At 34.2% G+C, this 10,000-nt stretch overlaps 2 protein-coding genes across 3 annotated transcripts in view; one reads left to right on the top strand and one right to left on the bottom strand.

Annotated features, from left to right (window-relative positions):
- LOC113815932 (uncharacterized) overlaps positions 1-3,630 on the top strand; it is a 66,211-nt gene extending 62,581 nt beyond the window's left edge. For both annotated transcript variants that reach the window (XM_070128396.1, XM_070128398.1), the window contains exon 11: positions 84-3,630. In XM_070128396.1, coding sequence (XP_069984497.1) covers positions 84-212 — 129 coding nt within the window. In that variant the 3' untranslated portion in view covers positions 213-3,630. The remainder of the gene's footprint in view (positions 1-83) is intronic.
- Positions 3,631-4,827: 1,197 nt separating this feature from the next.
- The window catches only part of Npl4 (nuclear protein localization 4), a gene marked incomplete at its 5' end in the record, with an annotated part of 6,440 nt that continues 1,267 nt past the window's right edge, over positions 4,828-10,000 (bottom strand). The window contains 2 exon segments of the mRNA XM_027383511.2: positions 4,828-6,801; positions 6,918-7,056. Coding sequence (XP_027239312.1) covers positions 6,532-6,801; positions 6,918-7,056 — 409 coding nt within the window.

Consider the following 10,000-nt stretch of genomic DNA (forward strand, 5'->3'; position numbering starts at 1 on the left):
CACACACACACTTCTTTACTCTATTTTTTTCTCTATTTTTTTTTTTTTTTTTTTTTTTTTTTTTTTTTTTTTTTTTTTTTCAGGTTAAGATCTTGTTATCAAGGATCAAGGTTGACGTGTCCTTTAAGAATGATGAGAGGCCGCTCCTGCAGAACGAAGAAGGGCAGGTTGAACAGTCCCAGGAGGAGACTGCCTCTGTGCCAGTTGTGTGATTTTTGGCGGTATTTTTTTTTTTTTTTTTTTTTTTTCTTTTTATAATCATTTGTTAGCAGTAGAGGCTCTTAAGTATAACCACAACTTTAATTCAAGTGCTAAAAGTTGTATGGACATGTAAGCATGTAGGGATTTCTGGCTTTTAACAAATATTGCATGTTATGATTTGTAATGATTGTAGTGATATATATGTAATTAGTATTTACTCTGATTTTTTATCTTGCTCATAGGCAAGAAAGTATAATTTAAAAGTTTACATCTTCAAAACTTTCTGGTTAGATAAAACAAGACCATAAGATACAGCAACAGGGTTCATACACTATCCATTATAATTATGATTAATTCTGTTCATACACAATGGTTCTGGAAGCAAGGTGGCAGTTACCAGGATTGACTGATTTCACATGTTGACCTTTCCTTGATTTTTAGGATAGGTATTTAATAGGAATTACTGTTATTATTATCATTATCATAAGGTTAATAATTATAAACAATAGTAATAGTAGTAAAAGAAGTAGAAAAAATCTTCAGGAAAATTCAAGAGGTAAGGCAAATAGGTCATATCAGGTAAACCATGTAATTGCTTTCCTGGTGAGTTAGTGCTTTTAGAGATGTCTGTTAAAAAAAAAAAAAAGTGCATGAACTTCTGCAAACACTGCTAGTATGAACAGGTTGCTATCAATGTGAAATCTTTGTTTATGGTTACATCTGGTTAATTAAGGGGACCATACCACAAAACTTGAATAGTCATTTGGCTAAACACTTCTAAAAAGATAAGCACAATTTATTTTTCATGATATAGAGAATAAAATTGCAATTTTATTGTGTTATTGTAATTACCTCACAGGGGGGTGGGGGATAATGCCCAAAAGCAAAACTTTTAAGTAAAAATACCAGTAGGCCTAGGGGCAGGACCACAGGCTACAATATTAGTCCAATTTGAATATTGTTTAATTTGTTTGAAAGTACTATTTGTTACCTGAAAAGTGTCAGTCTCTGATTATGGAATTTCCATTTGGTGTAAAATTGCCTCCAAGTGATGAAGCACAAGAAAAAGTATTGTTTCTTTCAGAAAAATGAGTAAATTGACAGTTTCAAGGTTTTCAAAATATAAAAAAAAGTTCATATATTTGTATTTTAAAAATTTGTTTTAATTTTTTACAAGTATAAAAAAATCAATGTATGACATCTATTCATCCAGAGTATATCAAATATACACTAAATAGAAGTCACAGTACCAGTATACTTTCATACAACATGTATGTATACACATACACACTACATGCATGTGTGTACTTATGTGTGTACATGTCTGCACACATACATTGGCATATAAGAAAATAACATATACATGAACACATACATGTAAGTAATATATGCTTATATACCTTGTATACCTTATCAAGCATGCCAGTGTGTGCCTTTATGATCCTTTATGTGAGATAACAAACTGCTTTGTATTCACTTTTCCATTCAGTTATAAAAGCTTAAGTGCTAAAGCAAACTAAAGGGTAAATACATTATTCAGAAGAGGGATACAGTCATTAATTAATGGCCATTCCTGATGTGACGGTACATAAATATATGCGTCTCTCAGTCTCAAACATTTTACCTAATATAGTTGTGAGGGCCACACTTTGCTTTTCAGTAGTTCGACAAATCTGCACTTCAGCCTTTGTTACCCCCATAAGGAATCAGGACTCTAACTGTAATACATGTAGATGAATCCATTTTTTCTTAATCATGTGTTATTTGACAGTAGCAGAAATGTTAATATGGCAACTCATACTTGGTGTTTAGTTTTATATCGTTATTTCCACTATATGTCACTAGAGTTTGTTCAGATTAGTTCATGTCAGGTACTGGAACATACTTTTGTTATATTCTAGCTAATATCTGTTGCTTATGTTGTACTGAAGACATTATGAGACCAGTAACTGTGGCTTGCAATTTGAAATCTCCATTAACATAAATTTCTAGGCATAGTTCTCACAAAGTGAAGTTGTTTAACAAACTGATTGTAGTAATCATACTCATAATCAGAGTACCACAAGACTGGTCACACATAATGAGATGGTAAGCAAAAAGTATTACAGATAAATATTCATGCCTGAAGTGATTGATATAATTATTATATAAATTGTGGTATAATATGTACATGTTATGTATATGTTACACAAAGGTGAGGAAATGTTACATTACAGATGAATTTCAGATGAATATTTTAAAAAATACTCTAAAATTTAAAAAAATCTATAATCTAAATGCTAAATATGTGACCCCCCCCCCCCAAAAAAAAAAAAAAAAAAAAAAGGAAAACTTCCTTACCAGGGGCTTTGCCCCCAAGCCTCATCCTATTGCTAGATTTTGAATATGCTGCTATGGTTTTAGATATTAACACACAAGAAAAAATCCAATAAATAAATTTGTACAATTCCTGAATGGGTATGATTTTATTGTAAGAAATGAAATACACAAAGTTCTGGCAATCTGATTGCATAATCCTTCCCAGTGTGCTATAAACTTGCAATTTGCTGTGTAGCTTAATTTTCTTAAAAACTACATTGCTAGCTGTGTAGCTTAATTTTTTTAAAAACTACGTTGCCAGACCATTCAACACAGTTAACAGCCATTCTTGCTATGGTGAACTGAGCCAGATTGCTAAATGGTTAAGACAAATGCTTGTGCAATCAACCAGCTAAAAAGCTATTCGCTTGCTTGATCATGAGTATGGTAATTAAGGAGTAGCATATTTTCCTGAAATATCATGTGTGCTACAGTCTAAAACATAGAATGCAGAGTTAATAAGGTTTCCAGTGCTTTTAATTTTTCTCTTGTATGACATATGAGTATAGCAAATTTACCAGCTTATTCACATTTATATTTCAGTGCTTCTTTCTTCATGTTAATGAATGGTTGATAAAACTGAGCTTTTTTTCCTTTATGTATTTTTAAATCATTATTTATTTATTTATTTTATTTTTTATTATTATTTTTTTTTTATCCGAGTACCAGTAAATTATATTTGCTTTTCCATATCTACTTGCATGTGCTGCAATTATACAATCCGTGACTATGAAATTGATACTTCACAAATTTGTTGAAAACAGGAATAGGTTGTAATTGATGTTTTGTCTACTGGTGGTAATTATGTGTAAAATGTAAAGAATCAAGGTTCATGTTAACTAATGGTTCTACTTCTACTGATAATCATAGAGGAATGTACATGTGCATTACTGATGGCAGTAAGAGAAAAAAAACTTGTAAGAATTTAATTTTCATATAGATATAAAACTATTAAACAGATTAAGTGACTTGGTAATAAAAAGAATTGTAATAAAAATTTTAGCATTTTTTTCTATCGGCATTATAATTGTAATAATCAATTTTATATTCTTAATAAATTGTAGTTTGCTTTTTGGTGTTTGCATTTACAATTACCTTACCAGTAAAAGTTCACTGAGCTGAGGTTACTTAAAATACTATATATTATACAATATGCCCCGTCTCTTTCAGACAAATGAGAAAGTGAATAGAATAAAGACAATTACCTACAATTTTATATACTCATTGTTAGACTGGGAATCTTTTTCATATTCTTTAACACAAGATAAAAAGTAATTAAATTGATATAGAGGATTTAACCTTGTTCACGGGTGACATATACTATGAAGCCATGGCTGTCTGGACTCAGTTTGCGGGTGGAATCAATTACATGGGAACGAATTGAGGATAAAGGTTGAAAACCCGCAAAAACAAGAGATGTGGCATAGATGTTATATCGTAAATTTTTTAAAAACATTTTTCGCTATTCTCTCTCATCTTTCGCTTTCTCTTTCTTTAAATATCTCTCTCTCTCTTCCCCATCTGTGTGTGTGCATGCGTGCGTGCGTGTGTGCATGTGCGTGTGTGTGATATGTGTGTGTGTGTGTGTGCGTGTATGAACTTTGCCTCAGGGTGTTAATCGATGTATATTTAATTTAATCAATATATTTAATTAATGTTTAATTAAATTTAATTAAATAATATATTTATTTAATTGATGTGGGCATAGATTTTTTTTTCCATTTTCAAACTGTAAGGTAGTTGTAGGTTTATGAAGGTTTCGAAATTACCACAGAAAGGTACTTCCTAGTGCAAATAAACCTCATTTTACGAACTTAGGTTTACGTTACATGTTGATTTCTTCATGTATGTGGCATTCACTACATAAGGAATAATATCACTCGTAAAGTTCATTTTAAGAAATTGAAAATAATGAAAAATTACTAATTTTATGTCCCCTACAATATTGATTCTTCTATTCATGGTCAAAAAAACACAATGATCAGCTAATATGGAGTATTCAATATTACTTCAATTGGATATTACTTTGGTAAAGTCAAAATGTTGGCAACAGTTAGTATTTGAAAATGTAAAAACACAAATTTCAAAAATTGATGTCAGAGCAATCATGCCTGTCAAATTTCGGCGAGCGGCTGGGATGCGAGTCGCTGAGGTGAGCACAAGAGAAATATCCCAGCGCAGTCGCCCAGTTCATACAGATAAACCCCGTTTTGGCGGCCCAAGTGGATGCCGAAAAAGCCCGCACACATTAGGTTAACAAATAGGTCAAACTTGAAATAATTTTATTAATAAGCTACCTAACCACAATGGGTCCTGTACAAGCTAGCAACAGCAGGTGCAAAAAGTAGCATCAGCAAAGGCTCACATAAAGAGTGTCACTCCACTGTTTTTCAGCTGGTATTTTTTTTATTATATATATATTTTTTTTATTATTTTTTTTTTTTCCAAAACAGGTGCCAACACAGTATGGTCATCCTCATATAATGCATTCTGCAATGAGGTAAAATAAAGAAATGTGTCCTGATCTTTTAGTACCTCAACTACCAAAATTTTTAGATACTGTCCAAAATCCTACACTTTTCCAATGATTGTAATAAAGGTTCCCTTTTATCCAATCAAATACTTTTGGGTACAAAATTGTGGATGGCCTTGCAAATGATCTGTGGCTGAATTATCCAAAGACTCAATGCTGTGAATGAGCAAAAAGAAAAATGCTAGTAACTGGGAGATCTACTGGAAAAAAAAAAAAAAAAAAAAAAAAAAACAGAAACAAGTAAAAATTCTAAAACTGTATAACACACAAAAAAGTATCTATTTTGGTGAATGTGTTAATCGACAATAATAACCGGGTTATATGTAAATGTTCTGACATATAAAATGACACACAAAAAAAGAAATTAAATACAAAAAACAAACAAAACAATATGAAAAAAAAAAAAAAAAATCACACAAGATTTAGCTACTTCATTCCATTAAAATTTTAACATGTTAAAGTTAAAAAATAACTAGTTAAACAATTTAACTTCACAATCTGATTTTCATATTACTTTGCACTGCTCTCCTATAAAGCCTTAGCACAGTGGGACTCTTTTTTCTTTGTTATATAAATATTAATGTACCTGAAAATAATGGTAATAGAGAAGAGGATAAAGGCTTCCAAATGTTTATGTCCACATGTGTACCACTTTGAAAAGAATAAGATGTAATAAAAAATATTCACCTCTAATTTCAAATTGCAAAATATCCCTTAATTATGATACAAATAACTTACACACATCACTAATATAACCAAGGGTACTGAACAGTCAAATGCCAGTCCAGCGGATTTTAAGAGGTTGAGAAACTTGTCTGTACAGCTCTCTTATACTAGTTAACACAATACAGAAATGCTATACATTCATCTTTATTTCAATCAGTAGTTACACACTATTGAAACTCACAAACTTCTTTTTAACATTACGCTTCATGAAAAAAGTATAAAAAGGATAAAAATCACTATTATTGAAAGTAGGGACAGATGCTTTGTGTATAGCTTAGTCATCCATGATGTACATTTGCATGCATCTTTACTTGTTTCCAACCCCCCCCCCCTCTCTCTCTCTCAATCTTCTTATCTTTCATATTTATGTGTCAAGCTTTTAAAAATGTAAGTTATACCTCGTTCTTGTGTGAGAACATTAAACTGAGCTGAACATTTTACACTGAAGAGGGCTTAAACAATTTACAACCAAGTTTTTGTAAAAATTTAAGTATCCTCCACTGAGGACTTACTACAATGCTTGGCAACATCCAAGCAATTTTCATGAAAATGTAAGTAACAATTCCAGCTGGCAATGTTCAGCTTGTATGGAAGCTGATATTAATGTGAGCTTCTTTCACCATAAAGAAATCAATCAGAAATTTGTTTTCAGCTAAACAATGACACTGAATATCAGTATCAATTTAGACGCAACTATGTTACTGAATGTCAATTCACCGTGGTAAGTGACACATCTCACAGTTTTCACTAGCTGTTTGATTGATAAATGTGCAGTGTTGGCAAGTCCAAGAGGTAGAGGAAGATGATGACTGAGCACTAGAACCTGCAGCTGCAGCTTCTCCACCAGCCCCTAGCACTGCTGCTCCACCACCTGATGCCATCACCAACTGTTCCACAGTTGCCCAATGTTCAGACTGTTTCCATTCCAATGCTTGTGCTCGATCACGCTTTTTCACTGCTTCTAGTAATGGGCCTATATATTCCTGAAAGCATTTAGAGAGATGGTAAATAACAAATAAAAGTATCATACACAACAATAAAATTTTAAAAAGTACAGATTTGGTTTGACATGAGTGTAATAAACATATATAGAACTTACTCTGAGTGGTAACATGTCCATTGTAGCAATAAATATTAGTACATGAAAGTCAGACACTGCTTCCAAAAACTGCTCATCACTGAACTTTTGTAGATATGATGCTAATGTGTTGAAATCTTGTAAATGCCCTTCTACTAATCTGGAATAAACAAAAGTTTTACAATCACTTTCATGTTCTTTCTTTGAAATATTACAAATTTTAGTATGATGGCACGATGTGCAAATCTTGATAAATGCCTGTTTGTTGATCCATGAAAGACGAATTTCTAAAACATAGAAAAAACATAGATCTTGCATACATTTGGATGCAACATAAAAAAAAACATAAAACTACTGTATTCCTAAATAAACCCATAGAAATGTTTTCTTGTTATATTTCTTAACCCTCTAGCGATGGTCTATTTGGAAGCTGATAATCATGGTTTCTGGATGGTATCAAAATTGGTACGCGGGCCAGTCCGGAAACTGGCGTGCGCGCATCCGCCACAGGCTACAAAATCGGAGCACATGCCCCAATCTAGCATTGCACTGGTGGGACGGGCAGCAATGTTTATTTTTCTGGGTGTCACATATGTGTGACACCCATCGCAAGTGGGTTAAATTCATTTGATACAACATTCTGTGGGGGCAGTAGACTCAAGTAAACTGCCAATATGTAGCAAAAAATGTGCATCACATAAGGGGCTATGTGATTGTTGAGACTGTGTACAGCCAGCAGCACTTCTAAACATACACCTCCTATGCTCTATACCAAATTTTATGTGAGAACACAGTCTGCTTGCCATACGACACTCTAGGTCTTAAAATCACAAAATCACAAATGCTGATATGAACCTGTTAGATCCAGATACCCAGGACCTCACATGTGGACCAAAATCTGGGCATGAGGCTTATTTGAGGGATAAGTCTCCAGGGTGTGTGGCTTATAGGTCTAACCTACACAAACACTAGTGTGGTATTAAAATTACTTGCTTCCCCTTTGCAACGTTATCATGTGTTAATCTGCATTTGCGTCCCCCCCTCCCCATTTTTCAAGGTCTATTTTTGTCATTTGTAGTGCTGTATCAAGATGGTAATATACTTTTCACTGAGCAGACTCCATATTATCTCTCTAGATACTTTGAAACTCTGTGGAATAACAACAATAAGTAACACTTATTTGCCTTTTTTTTTTTTCTTTGATTCACTTTTCTGTAACACCCCATACCACTGGTTGTAGCATGCAGGAATAGGAGCCTGAGCATATCATTCTACTTTTGCATGGTCTTCTCTTCTTCCCTTTCCTCTTTCATTCTCATCTCTAACCTCTTCTATGATGCACTTTCTAAAGTGTGAGAGTCATGATGAAAGGATGAAAAGTTGACTTTGTGCCAGTCAAGAACAGTCTTGGGGAGCCATGGGTATGACATTCCCTTTTAGTTGTCAAGCCCTTATCCCTCTAGGAAACCCTGAGGGATGGACTGTTTCTCTCCCCAATATACTCCAGGCGTATCATGACCAGTAATAAAGATTTTATACCTCTATTAAGGGCAATGAGTCTTGCCCTTTTGTCAACAAGCCCCAATGATTTTAACTCCTTGGATCCGGAGGCTTTACTCCCCACACGTGGCCCAAAATACAGTCTTTATGCTTACTGAGTGGCCCTTTTGACGGGTTGGCCAGGGTCACAAATACTCGTATGCAGAAACAAGACTCCATGCTTCCCATATGCAATTGTAGTTTATTTTTCTTCTGCAAACGCTTTTTAGTTATTTATATTTGTTATTTGATTTCCGTTACCCAGATGATAATAGACTATTTTCCTGTCACCTGTCCCTCAAGCAAATTTTTTCATGATGTGATGGTCACATCATCCAGATTGCAGAGGTTAATGTAGTAATGGGCTAAAACCATTCTGAAATTGTCACCTGTGTCACTTATATGGAAATAACATACTATTGTACATGTTAATTGAATCATATGCAGTGTTTTGACATACATCAGTATTGCCATTCAATTGTTTCCCCCATTTAGAAAGTAAAATACAAAAGTTTGAAACTGAATAAATAATGCAATTCTTCTGAGATTTCAACTAGTATTAGTCAGAAAAGAAAGAAGAGGTACAGTAGGGACAGATATGAGGGAAATGTTCTGGGACACTGGAGAAAGAAAGAGTGAGGGCCTAGTTGGAGGCTGGAAGCAATGCAGGAAAAGGAGAGAAGAAAACAAATATGATCAGACCAGAGGGAAGCTAAAGGATAAAGAGTCAGGAGATACTGATATACACAGACAAAATAATAATCATCTTTATGAATGGACAAAAAAACAATTATCTATGCAAAGTCACAAGCAGTATTATTGGGAACTCAAAATTTTCTTGAAAAAGCATGTATGTAGTCGGGGTAGGTGCATGGTTAAGATGTAACTTAACATTCACACATTGTGACTGTTTTTGTCCTGTCAGTTGCACTGAAATAAATTGGTGCAGGGGTGGGGTAGTCAAAGAGTTATCATTTAAATATAAACTTATAATTTTCTCACTTTTCAACAGTATTTGAAACAATAGGTAATACATGCTGAAGTCTAACCAGCTTTCTTTTACCGTCTCAGTTGAATATCTGAGTTTTCTTTCTTAATCCATTGGATCCAGATGACATGACCATCATGTCAGAAAAAATGTGGGAATGTACCATCATGAAAAATTCAGCTGAAGGTCAGGGTGATGGCAATGACATGACCATACATGCCCCCAGCGTATGGGATTGGCATGTATGCACATCCCACCCAAGAACCAAGTCCAGTCATGCCATGGCATGTATAGACAGTAACCCAGCAACTAGGGGTTAAGGCAGCTATGTGAAACAGTCAAACCTTGGCTGAGCAGGGTTGATGTGGAAGGCCATGTGTGTGGCAGCAGGAATCGGCTCCTTGCCATATGCACGGAAGGAGTCAGAAGTGGTTGCTGAAGAATTTCTATAACTTCAACCCATGGATTACTTTGACTAGGGCATGGTAGAGTAAGACACAAACCACTCTGCTTGTTTCATCAAGGCCTAGCTGGTGGCCAAGATCAAGGAGGAGTTCAAAGGTAGACATGATGAGGA

This window comes from Penaeus vannamei, chromosome 12 (genome assembly GCF_042767895.1).
Source record: "Penaeus vannamei isolate JL-2024 chromosome 12, ASM4276789v1, whole genome shotgun sequence".
Taxonomy (NCBI): Eukaryota; Metazoa; Arthropoda; class Malacostraca; order Decapoda; family Penaeidae; genus Penaeus; species Penaeus vannamei.